General features: G+C 34.5%; 2 protein-coding genes across 8 annotated transcripts in view; one reads left to right on the forward strand and one right to left on the reverse strand.

Annotated features, from left to right (window-relative positions):
* The window catches only part of LOC6042946, a 218,713-nt gene that overhangs the window by 135,812 nt on the left and 60,618 nt on the right, over positions 1–22,283 (reverse strand). The gene's annotated exons all lie outside the window — the stretch shown is intronic.
* On the forward strand, positions 138–1,524 carry LOC119766723 (mantle protein-like). Its single transcript, XM_038252147.1, has 2 exons — positions 138–211; positions 269–1,524. The coding sequence occupies exons 1-2, from the start codon at positions 206–208 to the stop codon at positions 1,469–1,471; spliced, it is 1,209 nt and encodes a 402-aa protein (XP_038108075.1). The 5' UTR covers positions 138–205; the 3' UTR covers positions 1,472–1,524.

Consider the following 22,283-nt stretch of genomic DNA (forward strand, 5'->3'; position numbering starts at 1 on the left):
CAAATTGACCTTGCCCCATTAAGAAAACAGCTGATTGCTCGACCACGGCACCGACGCCGTTATCGTTCAATGCGCACCCGCTACGGGGCTGACTGAACCATATAAAACCACCCAAAGCCCAACCCAAAGACATCATTCGAGTGTGATCATCTCACCAAACCACACCAGCAGTTCAGCGATCCGATACTCACCGGAGCTTGCGATCATGAAGGTACGTAATAACTAAGCATGGGGTGTTGAGTTATTAATCAACGTAATTTCTTCGCAGGCGTTCGTGGTACTGTCGATGGCCCTGGCCATCGCTACCTGTACGGCAGTCGACTCCAAGAAGGACAAGCGTAGCCTGTGGGATCTGGGAGACCAGTGGAACCACCATGGGTTTGACGAGTACGATCATCACCACACTAAGGTGCACCATCACACCAAGGAGATTGTCACCAAGAAGGTGCACGTTCCGTACCCGGTAGACCGACATGTGCCATATCCAGTGGAGGTTGTAAAGAAGGTTCCTGTCCACGTTGATCGTCCGGTCCCTTACCCAGTGGAAGTGGTCAAGAAGGTCCACGTTGACCGTCCCGTCCCATACCCAGTGGAAGTGATCAAGAAGGTCCCAGTGATCGTGGAGAAGAAGGTCCATGTTGACAGACCTGTCCCATACCCAGTTGACCGACCGGTCCCCTATCCAGTGGAAGTGATCAAGAAGGTTCATGTGGACCGTCCCGTCCCATACCCAGTTGATCGTCCGGTCCCATACCCAGTGGAAGTCATCAAGAAGGTTCCCGTCCATGTGGATCGCCCTGTCCCATACCCGGTGGAGGTCATCAAGAAGGTTCCAGTTCACGTTGACCGACCGGTGCCATACCCAGTGGAGGTCGTTAAGAAGGTCCCAGTGGAGGTGATCAAGAAGGTTCACGTTGACCGACCATTCCCGGTTGACCGTCCCGTCCCATACCCGGTTAAGGTTCCAGTCCACGTTGACCGTCCCGTCCCCTACCCAGTGGAAGTCACCAAGAAGGTCCCCGTTCACGTTGACCGTCCCGTCCCGTACCCAGTGGAAGTCGTCAAGAAGGTCCCGGTGCACGTTGACCGTCCCGTCCCGTACGCCGTTGACCGACCATACCCGGTTGAGGTTGTGAAGAAGGTCCCCGTTGACCGTCCCGTCCCATACCCCGTCGATCGGCCCGTCCACGTTGACCGTCCCGTCCCGTTCCCGGTGGAGGTCACCAAGAAGGTCCCCGTCCCCGTTGACCGCCCTGTCCCATACCCGGTCGAGGTCCAGAAGCACGTGGCCGTCCCGGTTGTCCAGAAGGAGTACGTCGAAGTGCCAAAACCGTACGCAGTTCATGTCGAGAAGCCCGTCCCAGTGCTTGTGGAGAATAACCACCATCACGAGCAGACCCACTACCAGCAGCAGCAGCAGCAGCAATATCAGCAGCAGCACCACGAGGAGAAGCACTGGAATCAGCACTGAGAGCGAACTGATGAGTGAGAGATCGATTATGTAAATAAATGTTGAGTTTTTGTTGAGCATTGAACATAAGTTGTCGCTTTTTCAAATATCATCACAGTATTGTTGAACAAAACTTAACAGTTTTTTCAGGTTAATAAGGTTTCTAGGCCCAATGCAAAAAAAATTAACACAAAAATGACCAACTTCTCGTCACAGTGTACTGATGCAGACAATAGAGGTTTCTACGTGCGCATGTATTGCGTGTATGTACACGAAAAAGATTGAGGTTAAATTTTGTCCGGCCAGCAAAATCAGATGGTGAGCTAGTGTGCGTACGCGAAACGTCATAAAGCTCTATAATCGAGCTCGAGCTGTCACAGCCCTGCGAAATATGTTGGCTGACACATCGGACTGTCAGCCAACAAAAACAGCTAGAAATTTTCTGACAAAAATGTTCTTCTAGAAAGAGATAGCAAATCTGATGCAAACAAACCCCCTAGCTGCCGTGTAAACATACTTTGAATGTTTTGGTCAATTTCAGACTAGAAAGCTTTATTTCCACCTCCAAATTGAGTTAAGAACGCCATTTTGTGCAGCTCACAATGCTTCACCTTTTCACCTTCACAGATTCCCAAAATTCGATGTCAATCCTGAGATATTCAACGAAATTAGAAAAAAATCCGTGCGTTTTCGTCACTTTAACCCAAAATTCCGAGTCTAGAGAATCGTTCCCTCAAAATTTATTGAGGGCTCAGCGCCAAAATCGAGAGTAAGGCTACCAACTCACACCACCATTACAAATGAGTTCATTCGTCAATTGAAACTATAAATCTCCAACAAGTGGCATACATCGACATCTGACCACTCTTTGTTCACCAAGCTGTGGTGGCCGAGGTATTTAAGTCATTGGGTTAGTATGTCAAAGTTCTCTGGTTCGATTCTCGTAATCGACACTTTTGGTTTTTTGTTTTGACGGATTGCAAATGAATCTCGAGAGAATAATTCTCTCGTCCATCTCGAGCTACGTTCTCTGTGTCGCTAGTCCGAGATAATGATGGTCTCGAGTCGAGAGAATAGTGGTACCATTCACGGACGCAGAGAACACAGCTCGAGATGGGCGATAGAACTATTCTCTCGAGGTTCATTTGCAAAAAAAGTTCATCCGTCAAACAAAAAACCAAAAGTGTCGACAACGGGAATCGAACCAGAGACCTTTGATAAACCAATCCAATGACTTAGCTGCCTCGGCCACCACAGCTTGGTGACCAAGGAGAAGTCAGAAGTCGATGTATGACACTTGTTGAGATTTATTGATTCAACTAACGAATGAACTCATTTGTTATGATGGTGTGAGTTGGTACCATTATTCTATCGATTTTGGCACTGAGCCCTCAATAAATTTTGAGAGAACGATTATCTCGACTCTGAATTTTGGGTGTACATATGAAAGTAGTTTCAATCTTGTCGTGCTATCTTGTCACTCCCTGAAAATTGATGTAAGTGCGACAACTGGCCAAAGGGATTTTAGGTCAAAACGCGTTTGAAGCACGTATAAGTTACACTACCGTAAACATTTGTAATAATAACTCGAGACTCCAGCAACCAACTTCAACCCAACTTCGGGACAATGCCGTAATGGTCAGCCAAACAAAACGTGTTTGTTATTGTTTACATTGCGTGCTTTCATTTTTGTTTATTCAAGGCCAAACATACGTCAAAATGGCGGGTGCGACAAGATAGCACGACGACGTCGACCTATCCGTTCTTGGGGAAACCGACCAGTGTGAATAAACTTTTGAAACAGGAACAAGAACTATTACACAACTCGACATTTTTGAAGTTGACGTCAGTTAACGCTTTAGTTTCGTAAAGGTATGATAGATTACGGCTCCCAGAACACGCTCCATTCGACAGAACTGAATTGCCAATCAAATAAATAAAATTGTTTATTTCGGTTATAAATGGTATGGGATCATCTTACGTACTTGAAATTCACTAAAATGCGACGCTGTCGATTGGAGCGTGTTCGGAGAGCCCAAATCTATCATACCTTGATGAAATTGAAACATTTACTGACATCAACTTCAAAAATTTCGAGTTATATGTAGTTAATACTGTAGGTCTTTTTTTACAACTTTGATCAGCACAACTATTTCAAAACAAAGTTCAGCATTGATCAATGGACGTTTAACTCTTCAAAACAAAAACGATGATTTATGGGTGGCAAAACCAACTTCCCAGATAGTCGTGACCAGCGCAAAAAGGATAACAACAATGCTTCTGTTGGGGATCGAACCTCTAAATAGGCTTTGTAGTTGGCTAGCCCACACCACACTACACCGGAAAAGTTCCGGCGGCGGTTTTTGCGCACCAATCTGCGACAGATGTCTAAACAGGAAACCGCCTGTTGGAAAGTTATGGCGGTGAAACTCTAAGCTCACACCCACGCAGGGGGAGGGGAGTCTACTAGAAAGTCAGCAACATTAATTACTGAGCGGAAATTTATGATGAGCTAAAGTTTCTGTTCGGGGATTGTTTTTCGGTTATTCCAGGAAGGAATGGTTTCTAATAGAGGTGGGCAAAAAAAGAGCGAGCCGCTCAAAGAGCCGATTCTCCGAAAAGAGCGAATGAACCGTGACTCACAAAAAAAGAACCGCGGTTCTTTTTTAAACTTCGGTCTTTTGAAAGAACCGGCCCAAGATGGCATGATTTTTGATATAAATATAATTTATTGAATTTCCAAAAAATGTAGCATTAAATTTGTTTTTGAGAATTGAAAACCCTTCAAAATTGGGCTGAAAAATCAAAGGGCAAAAAAATATTTTTCCAAAAAACATTAAAATTTCCATGAAAATTGAAGTCTAATCAACTGAAAACAATCTAAAATGCATTTTTCTGCATTGAGAATCATATTAAGCATGTTTTTTTTTGCGGTGCTGTACATTGGAATTTCATAAAAATTCAAAACATTTTTAAACAAGCGTTTAAAAATGTTTTGAATTTTTCTGAAATTCCAATGTACAGCACCGCAAAAAAATTATTTTTCGCAAAAAATAAAATTTTCGTCAATACTCAGATATTTTGGAAACTAATGATGGCAAAACAACTGGACAGGTGTATAATGCATTCTAAAACACTTTTTTATGAAAATGTTGAAACCAGGGCTCGTAATTCAAATTTTGATACTTTTTTATTTTTTGCCCAATTCTTGCAGAAAAAACGCAATTTTTAAATTAATAGCAATTTTTTCTAGATTTAAGTTTGGATGCGATTCAATTACTCGAATATTTAGGTTCGAGTAGAAATCTTGACATAGAAACCGCCAAGACCCATGGTTTTCAAGGACATCTTCTCGTTTTCAGTTTAAACTTTTTTATATCAAATAATTTGTAAAAGTCCAGTGTGAAATAACTTATAAAATCACACGACTCTTAAAAAATCATTTTCATAAAAATTTTGAAAAAGAGCGAAAGAGCCGTCCAAAAGAGCGGCTCTTTTTTATGAGCGAACGAAAATGAGCGGCTCCTAAAAAAGAGCGGTTTTGCCCACCTCTAGTTTCTAACAATAGTGCCTTAAATTAATGAGCCTTTGAAGCTTTTTGGCGTGGGATTAACTTAAAACAGATTAATCTGAATCTATTGGATTCATTTTCCTAGAAAGTTTGAGGTTGGCATAATGACTCAAATTGTTCGACAAAATTTAAAGTCAAAGTCACATAAATTCTATCATATTTTTACCCAAGATAGTGTTGCAAAAGGTGCTAACACAAGCACCTTTACCCCGTAAACTTTTTTTGTGACCAATCGTACGAACCCACCGGAACATTTCACAAAGTTCCGACCGACACTGCGGAATTTTCAACCTTTCCGCTTTCGCCCCTCACCTCTTCATTAGCAATTGCTTCCTGAAGGCTGCCGGGGAATGCGTAGTACCAGAATGAATAAATTAATTTGTCATTCGTCGTCGTTGGTCGAGCTTGCAATATTCGTGAGGCCAAACCATGGAGCGGGGTGGCACTGTTCCAGGTACCCCTAGTAGGCTTGAGTTAGATTTTTTTCGAATGATTGTTGCGCCAAATACGAGCAAATTTAGCCATTTGAACGGTTTTGAAATTTATGTAGGGGAAAGAGTTGCAACTTGAAAACTTGAACTTGAAACAAATAACAACTTTGTACTACAGTCTAGGCTCGATTATTCCAAGGCCTTGGAAATAAACCACTTCAAATAATCGAACCACAGCAAATAGATTTCATGGTCTTCTTTTTAATTGTCGAGCTTAAATATGGCATAAAAAGTAATCTAAAGTGGTTGAAATAACAAGCAAATGCATTTCATAATTTGATGACAATACCCCATTAATTTTTTTCTAAATTGGGGTCGAAGAACTCGAATTTGAAGAAAAGTAAGAAAATAAAAAAAGGATAAAACATTTTTTGTTCACTCGATATATCGATCCAATCCAAAGTCATTGAGTAGATTTTCAATGATAAAAAAATTAAAATTTGGTAAAATTTTCTGTTATTTTCTTTTTCAAATAATTAGCAATATGCTGCCCACCATTGAAAAAATGGCTAATATCCACTTTTGGCAAAAACGAGATATTAGCACCAGGTGGTAGAGGATGTTCCAACGCATCTCCTGGAACTTGAATTTCACTGAAATAGTGTTTAGACTTGGCTGCCGATGCGAAAAACCAAACGGCTAATATGCCACTCTTATGGGAAATTGCCTTGACGGAGATTTTGTGACAAACACTAAAACGCGTTTTTCTCGGAATACTTGATTTGGCATAATAGCCGAATTTTCAATTATGGGCAGTATGGGTATCAAACGACGGAAAAAATTGTTTAACTATTCACTTAATTAGAATTTTTAGTGTAAAATACCGAAAACAATCACAAAACACCGTAGCTTTTTTGGGAATATAAAAATTTTCAGTGTTTGCAATTTGGTTACTAGGCATCAACGACACAAATAAATATAAATATTTACCTAACTAGGTAGACTATAACTAGACTTTTTTCATAAAAAAAAAATACGACTGTAACTTAGGAGCGGCCGTGGCTGACTGGTCACGGTGTTCGCTTTGTAAGCGAATGGTTCTGGGTTCGATGCCCATCTGCTCCCAACGAGAAAGTTAAGAACACATAAATTTGAAATGATGAATATGAACGAAAAATCAAAGTCGCTCGAGGCGGGGTTCGATCACCCGTCCTTTGGATTGGTAAGCAAAAATGCTAACCACTAGGCCATGACGACTTGGTGAGCGTGGACTGGAATTAGGAATACTGTTACAGAGAGCGAGTTGTGGCGCTATAACCACGGCAAAAAGTGTCCAGGGCATTCGTGGAAATACAATGTCCCATCCCAGACGGGACCCTCCCTTCTTAGCATGGTACTCCCAACGAATACAACCAAAATCTCGGAGCGTATGGTGGTGTGTCCCCACGCTTCTTCCTCCACTGTCGATTCAGAATTGTGTTGTTGTTCGAACACTCAGTGCTCAAACTCAACCCAATTACGAGTCATCTCTGCGATACGGCTTTACGCAGTAGGCCTGGCCGTTTTAACGCTTGTGATGTTTCAATGCATTCTAATGCAATGGCGCACTACAAGTGTTAATAAATGACAAGAAGAGTGCTAGGCGTCATCTAACCTAAGGCACTCTCCAGGATCCCTTCGAAAGATTGGCTGCGCTAGGGTCTGATTAGATTAGATTAGATAAAAAAAATACGACTATAACTCATTTTAAACATCTTTTTAAAATTTACTTAATCTATCAATATCATGTTAAATTCTCAATGCTTTCACTAAGAATATATTTTCTGTTTATGTAGTAAATTTTAAAGCATTGATACTAAAAAAATCACAAAATACCCATTTTTTCAAAAATACAAATAAAATTATTTTTTATAATTTGCAATAATCAAATGAAGCGAAATTTTCTATGTTTTTCAACTTTTAATAGAGTATTTTTAACATACTAAAATTTTCACAAAGAACCGTATCTTTTGTAGAGTACTCAAATTTTCAAATGAATCGACATTATTCATGCATTTTCACTGTATTAGATTTTTTTTAATAAATACTGAAATTTTCACAAAATACCATATTTTTAAAAATACTCATTTTTTTATAATTTGCAGTGTAGGTATCAAACAATAAGAAATTGTGCATGCATTTTTAACAGTATTAGAATATTTGTAATGAAATACTAAAATATTCACAAAACACCGTTTTTAAAATATATTTTTTTAATGATTTGCCCTATAGATATCATCCGATTCGAAATTTTGCATGCATTTGCATTGTTTTGAAGTTTTTCAAATGAAATACTATTTTTTTACAAAATTTTTTTTTTTATTTTTTAAAAATACTCAAATTTTCATAATTTGCAATATGAGTATCATAACATTCAAAAATAGGCAGGCCTTTTCACTGTTTTAGAGCTTTGGTAATTAAAATCCCAAATTATAACAAAATTCCGTATTTTTTAACAGCAATCACATTTTTTAATTTTCAAAAACTCTAAAACAGTGAAATTGCATGCAAAATTTTGAATCGTCTGATACCCATATTGCAAATTATTAAATTTAAGTATTTTTGAAAAAATACAGTATTTTGTTATAATTTAAGTATTTTATAATAAACTCTATAAAAAGAAAAAAAGCAAAAAAATCATTTCGTTTTATAACTATATTGCAATCATGAAAATTTTAGTATTTTAGAAAACACCTAGTATTTTGTTAAATTTTCTGAGTATTTTACAATAAACATCCATAAAAGTGAAAAAGCATATAAAATCACTTCGTTTGATACCCATAATGCAAATTATAAAAATTGGAATATTTTCAAAAAATACGGTATTTTGTGAAAATTTTGTAATTTTCAAAAAAAAAGAGAAAAGGCTTACAAAAGTTTGCATCGTATGATACCCATAATTCAAATTATGAAATTAAGATCATTTTCGAAAAAATACGGTAAATGTGATATTCAAACAATTTTATAATTTGAAGTCAAAATTATCATATAATATATTCTTAGTGAAATCATTGAAAATTTGACATTATATTGATTGATTAGGCTGGTACAAATATTTTTACAAGTTTTTGTCACACCCCCTCAAAATTGGTCCAAAAAATCAAGAGCAAAAGTTTTTTTCAGAAAGCTTCATATTATTAAGGAAATTTCAAGTGCAATCAGCTGAAATCAATTCAAAATACATTCTCCTGAGTTTATAATCATTTTTAGCATGTTTGGGTTTGTTCAACAATATTATTTTTTGCAAAAAAAAATTTTTGGTTAAATTTTTTGAAAACTTGTGATTGCAAAACAACTCAACTAGTGTAAAATGCATTTTAAAATATTTTTTTGCAATTCCGTCGTGAAACTACTTATTTTTCCTGTCATTCTTGAACGACGAAATAGCCTACTTTTCTGTACCAAAAATAACAGAATCGAATAGCAACACTTTTCAGCACTTGTTTGAAAAGTAACACTTTCAAAATTTTTTTGATTCAAACGATTTATTGACAAAAAACATGAAAATTCGACTTAAAATTTCACTCATTGGAAGTTTTTCGAAATTGCAAAAAATGTTGAATGGAACTCGTTGCAAAACTTGATTTTTTCATCACTCGTCGTATTTATCCAACTCGGTGAACTTCGTTGGATAAATGTACGACACGTGCTGAAAAAATCCTCTTTATGAGACTTGTTGCATAAACTACTATTTTGCCACTTGTTTCATAAACTACTATTTTAAGTATTTTTTTTATTAGTTTTTTAATTAGTTTTGCTGATTACGATAATAGCAAAATAAATGAAATTTTTCTAAATTTTTAACTGTAAGTGCTTGCAAGCGCAATTTCGAAAAAAAATGCGGAGCTCAGCAAACCAATGCCATATTCAACTTTACTTTTTCGGAACCCAAATTTCCCCTACATTAAAAAAAGCACTGCAGCAATACTATACAGCCCACATGAATTATGCATAAGATGTTATGCTTCTTGCTTGCACTTTCGGTATCCAATAATGCATGCGAGTATGTGTGTGCGAGTTTCCTGTGAAACCGGCGAGGTGTTCACTTAACGTACAATCACACACATACACCGTCAAATGGAGGCCTCTAACTCTTTCATGAACAACTCTGCTGCTGCTGCTGCTGCTGCGAGCTTGATGAATGCAGCGAATAAAACTTCAACCCAGCACCTGGTCGGGCGTCGTCGTCCCCCGGGGGGGTTTCCTGTGCCTGTGTCAACCCCCCCCCCCCCCCCCCCCGCTCTCATGTGGAGAAAGGTTGAATTTCAGGAAATTGTCGTTTTGCAGTTTTTAATCAACCGTTAGGGGTACTCAGCAGTACCGCTGCAGGTCGTGGTCGTAGACCACTTGCAGTAAATGGGCAAACACTTTGGAGAAATTGCCAGTTTTGAAATGCATTTAGAGGCGCAACAAAAAAGAGAGCAGAAAAGTGCCATTAGAAAAGGGTAGTTGATCGTTTCCGCCTGTTTAACTGCCCTTCCGGTGAGAGAGAGAGTACTTGAGAAATTATTATGGCAATTACCGGTGAGTCGTGTGGTGTACTTGCGAGTATGATTTAGGATCTGTTAGAGGTTAAGCTTTGAACGACTGGAGCCAGGTGTGCTGCGGGTAATTATTTTAGCGTGAACCGTTTAAGATATATTAAGATTAAGATTTGCAAAAAGCGCAAATATGGATCCTGGTTACCGATCAAAACCGGCATTTTTAGAAACTATAAGAAACTAACCCGATTAATATAGTTTACAACTTTACAGTTTAGTAAGACCCAAAAAAATAGTTTGTGTTGGAAATTTAAAAAAAAACTTAAAAATTTGTTGATGCAACATTACAAACTGAATGTTTTGAAAATACTATATTTCTCTTATATATGTTTGATTTTCAAAACAGATTTCGAGTGAATATTTTTTTAACAATATTGAAATTAAAAACACACCCAAATAACTTTATTTGAACCTATTAACAAATTTTTTGAAAAGCAAACAAGAATGCAAAAAAATAATGTCATTGCCAATTCATTCTCCTTTACATATATTTTTATGAAGAATATTTTAATCAACTAAATTAACTTTAACAATTCAAGTAAGTAATACACAAAATTTTAAAATTTGACAAGCAAACTAAAATAAATATTGTGTGCAGAATTTTGTAACATAATTAATTTTATAAATCAAATATTTTTGATTCCTAACTTGGAAAATGATAACAAGTCATCAGCCCAAAAGTGAGCCAATTTGTGAGATGTGGGAGTATGTTTTTGAACTTTTAATTTCTCAGCTGTTATATTTTAGCCAATAGTTACAGCTTTTGGCCAATCGTCACCAAATTAAAAATGTAAGCTGCATTTTCGCCCAAAAACAGATTTTTATTAACCAACGCAATATTTTGATATTTCTAAACAATTTGAATTTCTTAACTCCTTAAAATAATAGTTTACTAGATAAATTACAATAATTATAAAAAATCATCGAAAATTCAATTTTTACTCAAAAACTCGACCTTTTCGAAAAAAAATCTAATGATGGGAATGGATTCAGCGGACAAAAATACATTAACAATGATCAATTAGACTAACGAAATATCGACATTTAGTCATCTCTGAGTCATTCTTTATTATAAAATAGATTTTATTTTGAAAAAATCATCGAAAATTCCATTTTTACTCAAAAACCTGACCTTTTTGAAAAAATCTAATGATAAGAATGGATTCAGCAGACAAAAATACATTAAAAATGATCAGTATGACTGACTAGACATCGACATTTAGTCATCTCTGAGTCATACTTTTGCATAAAATAGATTTTATTTTGAAAAAATCATCGAAAATTCAATTTTTACTCAAAAAGCTGACCTTTTTGAAAAAATCCAATGATGGGAATGGATTCAGCAGACAAAATTACATGAAATATGATCAATTAGATTACCGAGACAAACTTATTTAACGTTCTGCAAAGCATTTTTGATTTTTATTATTGATTTCCCAGTATAATTTGACTTGCATGCAGGTTGGAAAAACTTGAATGAGAACCAACTGAAAATATAATTTTAAAATGGCTATAAATATGCGTAGAAACAATCAAATTTAAAAAAAAAACAGGGGTGTTTCAGAAAGGGGAAAACGTGAACTATAAGATACATGTATTGGTTTAGTTGTTTATTCAATATTTCTTTTGTAAAATAATCGACAAAGTAGCTAATTTTGGCCTAAACTAACATTTCAAACGGGTGTATCTCAAAATTGGGACCATTTGGAGCAATTCTGGACCCGGATTCGGATTCAGCAGGCAAAATTCTACTAGGAACACTCACTACTAGAATACTCGTCTCAGAGACAAGAAACATTTGATTTTTTGTTGAACTGTGTTTAGAGCGTCCAATTTCCCGGGGTTACAAAATTCCCGGGAAACGGGAAATTTTCAACAAATTTCCCGGGAAATCCCGGGAATTCCCGGGAAATTTTGAATTTAACGAAAATTATTCTAATCCTGTTTCTGATTAATCTTTTGCAACGAAATTGTATAGAACAGCAACTTTAATGGTCAAAATTAGTGTGAGGATCAATTAATGGCTTGACTGCTTGTAAAAAATCATGCAACTTTGAGAAAATATATAAACTTTCTAATTTTGAAATCTTTCAAATCGTCCCAAATGAAAGAAAATATTATTAGTATTTTCGTTGAGAAGGATTTTTTTAAATCAAAGTGTTTTGACAGTGAATCTATGCTCCACAACCATAAAATTGCTTTTAAATTTGTCTCAGTGACCATAAAGTTCAAATAAAAAAAAAAAACAAAACATTCAACTTGTGAATAAATAAATAATCGTTGAATTTACCTTAAAAATCTAATTTCTAGCGCTTTTTAACTTGAAACACTATTTTTTACTTGAAAATTTGATACGAAGTTGTTTTTTAATGGTTGTTCATGGTTTTATGATATGACTTTAGTTATATGGTATTCAGCCTAATAAATCAATTAGATTAAAATAATTTTGAGCATTTAAAAGAGGTTGAAATTCAACAATATTTTTTCATATATAACCCTCTTACGCCCTTGGTAGCTCACGTGCTTCATAAATTTATAACTTCAAACTGTAATTTCTCGAATACTTAGAAACAAATGTTTCTTACACAAAACCTTTTTTAAAGATTTAATTATATTTGTTCAATTTCCATCCAACATGTTCAAGGTAAAAAAAAGTCAAACAAATCTCAATGTTGATCTTGGCCGGAAGATGTAAATATCTCATTTTCAAATGATATTACAAAAAAAAAACATTAAAAATGGTTGTCAAAAATAAAGTAGTTTATATTCATTCCATAACAGCGTAAGTTTTGTTGTCCAACATATAAGCAAACAATATTCCTAGTAGTGAATGCTTCAGAAATAAATATTATCTGAATTAAACCTTGACATGAAATTTACAGACAAGCTGATTAGTTAATATGAACAGTAGATGGAAATAAAAAATCAAATCTCCAATTATTATTTTTTGTATAATTTCAAAACATTGTTGCCTAAAAGGTAGGAAAATGTATACTTCTGCTTGTAATTCGGGAATTCCCGGGAAATTTACAAATTTCCCGGGAAACGGGAAATATTTTTTTCCGGGAAATCCCGGGAATTCCCGGGAATTTTTTTCCCGGGACGGGAAATTGGACGCTCTAACTGTGTTATTTTTCAGTATAATGTGAACTAAAAAGACGGAAATATAAAATTTTAAGTGTGACTCAGAAAAATAGTTGCAATCAAAAAACTAAATAAATTATCTTGACTAAGGCTGGTACAAATATTTTTAACAGTTTTTGCCCCCCACCCCTTCAAAATCGGACCGGAAAATCTGAGGGCAAAACAAATATTTTTGGAAAAAAACAAAAGCAAACCCTATACCTTTCTTTAGTAAGAAAGACAAAACTAGACTATTTCAATTGAAATGCAAGTGCAATCAGCTGAAATCAACAATAATACATTTCTCTGTGTTTAAAATCATTTAAGCATTATTCAAAAATGTTTTGAATTTTCTAGGTACAGTACCGCCAAAAACTTTTGTTTCGCAAAAAATTTTGTTTTCGACAATTTTTACATTTTTTGAAAACTAATGATAGCTAAATAACTAAACTAGTGTAAAATGCATTTTAAAACACTTTTTACATGGCTTGTTATTTTAACTTATTTTTTTTTTGTTTTTTTATTTGTATAACAAATCGCGATTTTTTTCTTTTTTTTTTTTTTTTTGTTTTAAACATTAAATTCGAGTTCTGCGACCCCATTTTAGTCAAATTTGAATAGTTGATTGCATATTAAATAATAAAATGCCTAATTTCAATATCTTGTCTCCGCCATTTTGGTCGCCATCTTGGATTTAAAATATTTAATTCACTTTAGCGTCGTTTAGGGGCTCGACAATCAAAAATAGACAAAGAAAAAAAAATTCTTGATTTCGATCATCCATTTTCCGAGGCCTTCGGATAATCGAGTCTGTCCTGTATAAATAAAAAAATATATTTATTTATAATTTCTGTAAATTTGAGACTCTTAAAAAATAACATTTCCATATTCAAATAATGTCACTATCAAACAGAAATTTTTATTTTTCAATTTATGTTTTAAGCAGCCTTGTAAACTCATGTTGTAAAAATTGAATCATACTTTATTACTTTCTTGCGAAACAAATATTTTTTGCATGATTGAAAAGAAAAAAAATAACTATTTTGTACTATAAAATTTTGTTGTAAAGTATTGTAATTTTTTTTATTGTTGTAGATTAAATTACAAGGTTCTTTTGATTTTATAATTTTTAAAAATTATTGATTGGAAGTTGGAACCTAATAAAATGTTGATAAAATATGTCAGCATGAATTGAATTTATCGTAGAAACATTACATCTAGAGTTTTTTAGTTTTTCTATTCAAACATCAAACTCAAGATATCTTCATTGAAAATTTTTATTTAAAATACTTATTAATAGTTTGTGCCATTCAGACCAACCAAGAAAAACTAAATTGCTGGATCAGCTTTAAAATTTTAAGCCAAATATACACAAAAAGTAAAATTGCAAAAACTTTTTTTTAATTCAATCAGTTTTCTTCTTATTTTTTAAACTTGTGATTTAGAACGTGAAAAATCTAAATTAAACTTTCATTTAAGCTTTGATAGCATATTAGCATTTCATTCCAACTGATTAAATAAAGGAAATTTTGAAAGTTGAATATACAAAAAATGTCTTACGAACCCTATTTCATGCCACAACTACAAAAATCAATACAGCTACTTTTATGAAAAGGCTTAAAACTTCACCCTAAAACAACAATCCCTTCGGGGCACTAGAAGGTTAATCGGCTTCCATCTTTCAATCTCCAATGAAAACAAAAGCTCGATGCTGCCATCAGCACAAATGAAAGGTTTTCCCCCATCAAACAAACAAAAAAAAAGACAAAAGCTCCAAGCTCACCCAATCGTGACGTTGCGTACAAACACAGGGAAGAAAAAAATGCTACGCTTTGAATAGATAGAACTGAAAAACTCTCCGATTAGAATCTAATTTCCTTTCGTTTATTTCTCCATTATTCGATTACGGGTTTTTTTTTTTGGAGCCGGAGGAAAAGTTTACCTTTTGTGATTGTTTTTCCTGCACGGCCAACACCGTGAAAAGTGCAATTGGCTGGCTCAAAATTTCTTTAAAACATATTATTTCCTTTTCAGTTGATTTTAAAACAATATGTTTAATAACATTTCAAGGTTTGATGTTGTTTAATAGTAATTTCAAAATTGTAAAAAATAAAAATAATATTTGAACCAGTCTAAAGCAAACAAAGAAAAAGTCGAGTAGCATACGGTATGTTACTTTTAGATTATAGGGAAAGTTTTCTGGCCCATAATGAGATGGTGTCGTGAGTGGGTCTCTGGCCCTGGTCCCTCTGGTGGTGGTGCTCCGAAATGTGATAACAGCTATTGCTAAATTAATCATATCTCCATCGATAAGATCCGGTCCCGAATTAGATCGAGATAATTTCCCTTAATTTGATTGGCCCTTTTATGGTTATGTTACGGTTTTGTATAATTTGAATGTATCTACAATGTTGATGCCTAAGCAATTTGTTTTTTTTTTTACAATTTAATTCATTCATCAAAATTATAACGCATTTTTCTGTTCAAATGTGAGTATCAATGGTTTAGTCTCACTTGAGTTATTATCTTTTTAGTAAATCACAAATTAATAATCATATTTCATGAAGTTTAAAAAAGCACACGACAATTTCAGACTTTTCTTCCTCGAATTTTCACGTCATTTTCCCACAACCAGTGGCGTGAATGAACAAACTTTTCATTTCCTCGACGACGCATTCCAGGTGTGAATGATTTATTTCGGGGGGTTTTTTCACTCGACACTCAATGCAATCTCAACCATCCAAAAAATGGCACCTGTCAACACAATATCGGGCCTTATCGGGCAACATTAAAGTGACTTAGGGTAAGGGCACCTATATTGAGCTTTTAATGTTGAAATTGAAACCTTCATTGAAGATATCAGCTTCAAATGGAATTATGCCCCTTTACCCTATTAATATCTTTTTTCACCAAAAGGACCGCAAAAAATGGGCAGTCATAAGAGCGATGACTGCAGTTGTTGTTGTTGTTTGCGATAACCATATGGATGGCGGATGATTTATGGGAAGTAATTTCCGGTCGGAGGTTGCCAGGGGGTCATTCAATGGCAATTGGTATTTTTTTGGCTACAGCAGTTGAACCTTTCGTACTTTATCAATTTAATAATATAGAAATTCTTCAAAACTCATAGAATATGCCTTTTAACTAATTTGTAGAGTGCATAAATCAAGCTTGAAGAGTCTGTAAAATTTGTAGAATTTGTAGGATTTATAATATTTGTAGAATTTGTAGAATTTGTAGAATGTGTAGAATGAGTAGAATTTGTAGAATTTGTTGAATTTAAAGCATTTATAGAATTAGTAGAATTTATAGAATTTGAACAATTTGTAGAATTGGTAGAATTTGCAGAATTTGTTGTATTTGTAGAATTTGTAGAATGTGTAGAATGTGTAGAATGTGTAGAATGTGTAGAATTTGTAGAATTTGTAGAATTTGTTGAATTTAAAGCATTTATAGAATTTGTAGAATTTGTAGAATTTGTGGAATTTGTAGAATTTGTAGAATTTATAGAATTTGAACAATTTGTAGAATTTGCAGAATTTGTAGAATTTGCAGAATTTGTAGAATTTAATGAATTATAAGCATTTAAAGAATTTGTAGAATTTATAGAATTTGAACAATTTGTAGAATTTGTAGAATTTGTAGAATTTGTAGAATTTATAGAATTTGCAGAATTTGTAGAATTTGTAGAATTTGTAGAATTTGTAGAATTTGTAGAATTTGTAGATTTTTTAGAATTTGTAGAATTTGTAGAATTTGTAGAATTTGTAGGATTTGTAGACTTTGTAGAATTTGTAGCATTTGTAGAGTTTATAGCATTTGTAGAGTTTGTAGAATGTGTAGAATTTGTAGAATTTGTAGAATTTGTAGAGTTTGTAGAGTTTGTAGAGTTTGTAGAATTTGAGTTTAATATGTAGATCTCGCATGCTTCTAAAATTTTGAAGGTTGTAGAGATTTTTTTACTGGAATTATTGAACTTTTCAAGTTTGACCTCATAAATTTAGAAATTCATTCATTACCTCGTAACAACTGCCCATCCTCAAACAGGAAACAAACAACAAAGAACACAACTGAATAAATGGCTTTCGCATGACCCTTCCCCTTCCGGTACATCACGGCAAAGTATCCTCCACCTCCACCAGGGCAGTTCTAACTTTGTTTCAACTGTCGTAATTTATGGCATTAGAGTTGGTTTTCAAAAGTGACCCTCCGCCGGCCAGGTCACAGCACGGTTGTGTTGTTGAGCTCGCCGGTATAATTACCCTCCCCCTTCCACTTTCCACCACCAACTAGGAACAGGAGTTGTTCGAGTTACTTAATGAATGCTTTTTTCCCATTAGTGTAGTGACACGGTTTAGATCGAGATTTTGCTATTAAAAATGTACACTTGTTTGTCCGATTTGCATGATTGATGCGCAATTAGAGGCATTAGGTGCATGTTTGGATGTTTTGAGTTGGAGTTTACAAATTGAGTGATTGTTTGTAGAATTTGACAAAATAATTTTATTTTATTTAAAGTTTATTAAAAGAGCTTGAAAATATTGCTGTAGCATTTGTCGAATTTGAAGAGCTTTTGAGAAATTTGAGCATTGGAAAAAAACAAAGAACCTTGACAAGAAATAGAATAGAAATAATTTGAGAACAAAAATCTGATTCAACAATGACTGTAATAAAAACAGTCACCAGCCATTTAATCCCCCTCCACCCACGCAGTCCACAACATTGCAGCAAACGTTGCGAAAATGAAAACGGCTGCTAAATGGCTTGATCTGTGGATTCTCATTTCCGGTCGACTTTGGTCCAATTTTATCTGCAGCACAAATCTGCACTGAGGAACAAGGAAAAAAACAAAGCTCACTCAAGCGATTCGGTCGAGCTGGTGGACATCAAAAGCCTGCAGAGCTCGAAGAAAAAGGACTCAGCACTAAGATGAGAAATCGGTTCAATTTTCACCCCATTTTCTGTAGAACTTGCAGGAAAAGTTGCACACACCACCACAATGAGAAGAAATGTGACGATGGCCAACTTTGCGAGCTTCTTTTGGCGCTCAGCCTAAGATTGCTTAGGGTCGATCGCATAAAATTCTATATGTTTTCCATTTCTCCAACGTTTAGCCTCCGCAATGCTACATTTTGTTTTCGGTTTTATCTCCAATTTGATGATTTTTTCTTGTTTCTTTCCTGGCAACCCAGAGCCTCGAATGTTAATGTTTTATAATCTAATAAAGAATTTATTGGTCGAAAGTGTCTCCAGCTCCAACGGAAAGCAAAACATCCAAACTGAGGCTGACTCTTGTAAAAAAGGAAAAAAAAAACAAAACTTTGCACAACACTTTTGGCGACTTTACTATACACAGAAGAGACGGGCTATGTTGCACGCTGAATGGGAATCTAATTTATGGGTGCTAATAAAAACAGCATTTTAATGGCGTTTTTCTTCCCTTCACTGCTATTACTGCTGCTGGACAGTGTCACGATCGTTGCAGTGGGAGTTCGTTGACTTCGTTGGTGGAATATTGTAAAAGTTTTTGAAGTTAAAAATACATCATTCAATATTTTATAATTTATCACTCAAAAACCACTACAACTTATCTAAATTGTGTTTGAAAAGTTTGTTGAGATCGTAGAATTACTAGCATTTGTAGAATTTGCAGAATTTGTAGAGATTGTAAATTTGTAAAATTGGCAGAATTTATAGAAATTGCAAAATTTGACGAAATTGTAAAATTTGTATTTGTAGAATTTGTAGGATTTGTAGCTTTTGTAGAATTTGTAGAATTTGCGGAATTTGTAGAATTTGTAGAATTTGTAGAATTTGTAGAATTTGTAGAATTTGTAGAATTTGTAGAATTTGTAGAATTTGTAGAATTTGTAGAAATTGTAGAATTTGTAGAATTTGTAGAATTTGTAGAATTTGAAGAATTTGTAGAATTTGTAGAATTTGTAGAATTTGTAGAATTTGTAGAATTTGTAGAATTTAAAGAATTTGTAGAAATTTGTGGAATTTGTAGGATTTGTAAAATTTGTAGAACTTGTAGAATTGGTTGAATTTGTAGAATTTGTAGAATTTGTAGAGATTGTAAATTTGTAAAATTGGCAGAATTTATAGAAATTGCAAAATTTGACGAAATTGTAAAATTTGTATTTGTAGAATTTGTAGGATTTGTAGCTTTTGTAGAATTTGTAGAATTTGCGGAATTTGTAGAATTTGTAGAATTTGTAGAATTTGGGTGGGTCTCGTGGCGCAGGGGTAGCGGCTTCGGCTGCCGATCCCGATGATGCTATGAGACGCGGGTTCGATTCCCGCCTTATCCACTGAGCTTCTATCGGATGGTGAAGTAAAACGTCGGTCCCGGTTTCTCCTGTCTCGTCAGAGGCGCTGGAGCAGAAATCCCACGTTAGAGGAAGGCCATGCCCCGGGGGGCGTAGTGCCAATAGTTTCGTTTCGTTTTTCGTAGAATTTGTAGAATTTGTAGAATTTGTACAATTTGTAGAATTTGTAGAATTTGTAGAATTTTAAGCATTTATAGAATTTGTACATTTGTAGTATTTGTAGAATTTGTAGAATTTGTAGAATTTATAGAATTGGTAGAATTTTTAGAATTTGTAGAATTTGTACAATTTGTAGAATTTGTAGAGATTGTAAATTTGTAAAATTGGCAGAATTAATAAAATTTGCAAAATTTGACGAAATTGTAAAATTTGTATTTGTAGAAATTGTAGAATTTGTATAATTTATAGAATTTGTAGAATTTGTATTTGTAGAAATTGTAGAATTTGTATAATTTATAGAATTTGTAGAATTTGTAGAATTTGTAGAAATTGTAAAATTTGTAGAATTTGTAGAATTTGCAGAATTTGTAGAATTTGTAGAATTTGTAGAATTTGTAGAATTTGTAGAATTTGTAGAATTTGTAGAATTTGTAGAATTTGTAGAATTTGTAGAATTTGTAGAATTTGTAGAATTTGTAGAATTTGTAGAATTTGTAGAATTTGTAGAATTTGTAGAATTTGTAGAAATTGTAGAATTTGTAGAATTTGTAGAATTTGTAGAATTTGAAGAATTTGTAGAATTTGTAGAATTTGTAGAATTTGTAGAATTTGTAGAATTTGTAGAATTTAAAGAATTTGTAGAAATTTGTAGAATTTGTAGGATTTGTAAAATTTGTAGAACTTGTAGAATTGGTTGAATTTGTAGAATTTGTAGAATTTGTAGAATTTGTAGAATTTGTAGAATTTGTAGAATTTGTAGAATTTGTAAAATTTGTAGAATTTGTAGAATTTGTAGAATTTGTAGAATTTGTAGAATTTATAGAATTTGTAGAATTTGTAGAATTTGTAGAATTTGTAGAATTTGTAGAATTTGTAGAATTTGTAGAATTTGTAGAATTTGTAGAATTTGTAGAATTTGTAGAATTTGTAGAATTTGTAGAATTTGTAGAATTTGTAGAATTTGTAGAATTTGTAGAATTTGTAGAATTTGTAGAATTTGTAGAATTTGTAGAATTTGTAGAATTTGTAGAATTTGTAGAATTTGTAGAATTTGTAGAATTTGTAGAATTTGTAGAATTTGTAGAATTTGTAGAATTTGTAGAATTTGTAGAATTTGTAGAATTTGTAGGATTTGTAAAATTTGTAGAATTTGAAAAAATTGTAGAATTTGTTGAATTTGTAGAATTTGTAGGATTTGTAAAATTTGTAGAATTTGTAGAATTTGTTGAATTTGTTGAATTTGTAGAATTTGTAGAATTTGTAGAATTTGTAGAATTTGTACAATTTGTACAATTTGTAGAATTTGTAGAATTTGTAGAATTTGTAGAATTTGTAGAATTTGTAGAATTTGTAGAATTTGTAGAATTTGTAGCATTTGTAGAATTTGTAGAATTTGGGATTGGCAACACGGCCATCAACGCGAGTGTACGCGGTTTTTCGTCGTTCGCTAGACTCGATTTTATTCGCGTATTTCGAGTGTGAAAATCTGCCTATTTTGTGAAACCTAGTTGTGGAAGCAATTTGTGGATAGGCAATGCTTCGAAAAACTATGGATTTTCGTCAGAAATCTAAAGGGAAAGTGTTTTTTTGCTGTTTGATTTCGTTTTGTTTACGATGAGAATGTAGCAAATATGGCGCCTCGGCTGGCGCTGCGCCCTCCGGCAAGCAGTGAGCGGGGTAGTTTTTGGTGGTATTAGTGACATCGAGCCTTTGAGCCGGGGCACAGAAAAGCAGGAAAACAGAATGGAAGAATAGAGTCAGCTGCCAGAAAAGCGAATCGGAGAAGAAAGTTTTGTGTGACCCGAGTGAACAGGTGTCGAGGTTGGCGGAATTTTCAGAATTCATCCGAAAATCATGGAAGTTATTATTTTGGTTTTATTTTCGGTCCGTCAAGAAGTCAAGTGGGTGGTGCTGCATGGGTGGGATTTAAAAGAAGTGAAAAGGTCTGTGCTCTTCGAGGTGAAGAGATTTGTTTGGGGTTATGGCTGCATTAGTAAGCTGCCGAGTGAGAGGAGTTTGCGATGGCAGCTTTGCGCTTGCGGCATCTGGTGAGAAGTGTTGGATGACGATTCTACGCCAACCTGTCGCTCAGTGGGGAGCAGCGGCAGCGATCGAGAGGCGACTGTGTGCAAAGCTGTGATTCGGGTGAGAGCGTTCTGTTTTATTTTGTGTGTTTCGTCCTTGTGTCAGTGTTGGTGAGAGCGGAATGCACGTGGTTGAGTTTTTGATGGAGAGATGGAAACGAGTGTGTGTGTTTGTGTGTGTGTGGGTGTGGGTGTGTGTGTGTGTGTGTGGGTGTGGGTGTGGGTGTGTATGGCTGTTTTCATTATATTATCAAGTTGAATTTAAAAATCTTGCTCGCTATAATGTTGAGGTATACAAAAGTAAATTAGTTCATGGGTGTATGAGTGTGTGAATGAGTTTATCTGTTCTTTTTTTCATATTTAGCCCAATAAATATTTAAAACCGCGTAAAATCTACAGAATCGGTCGATAAATCCAAATCTTATTGAAAAAAATCGTTATAGGGTCATTATTTAAGAATTCAGTACACGCGTTCTTGCTCATTTTGCTGTCGTTTCGTTAGTCTGTCAACTGTACCAATAGATGGATACAACCCAAATAATTTGTTAAATTT

Source organism: Culex quinquefasciatus, chromosome 2 (assembly GCF_015732765.1).
Source record: "Culex quinquefasciatus strain JHB chromosome 2, VPISU_Cqui_1.0_pri_paternal, whole genome shotgun sequence".
Classification (NCBI taxonomy): Eukaryota; Metazoa; Arthropoda; class Insecta; order Diptera; family Culicidae; genus Culex; species Culex quinquefasciatus.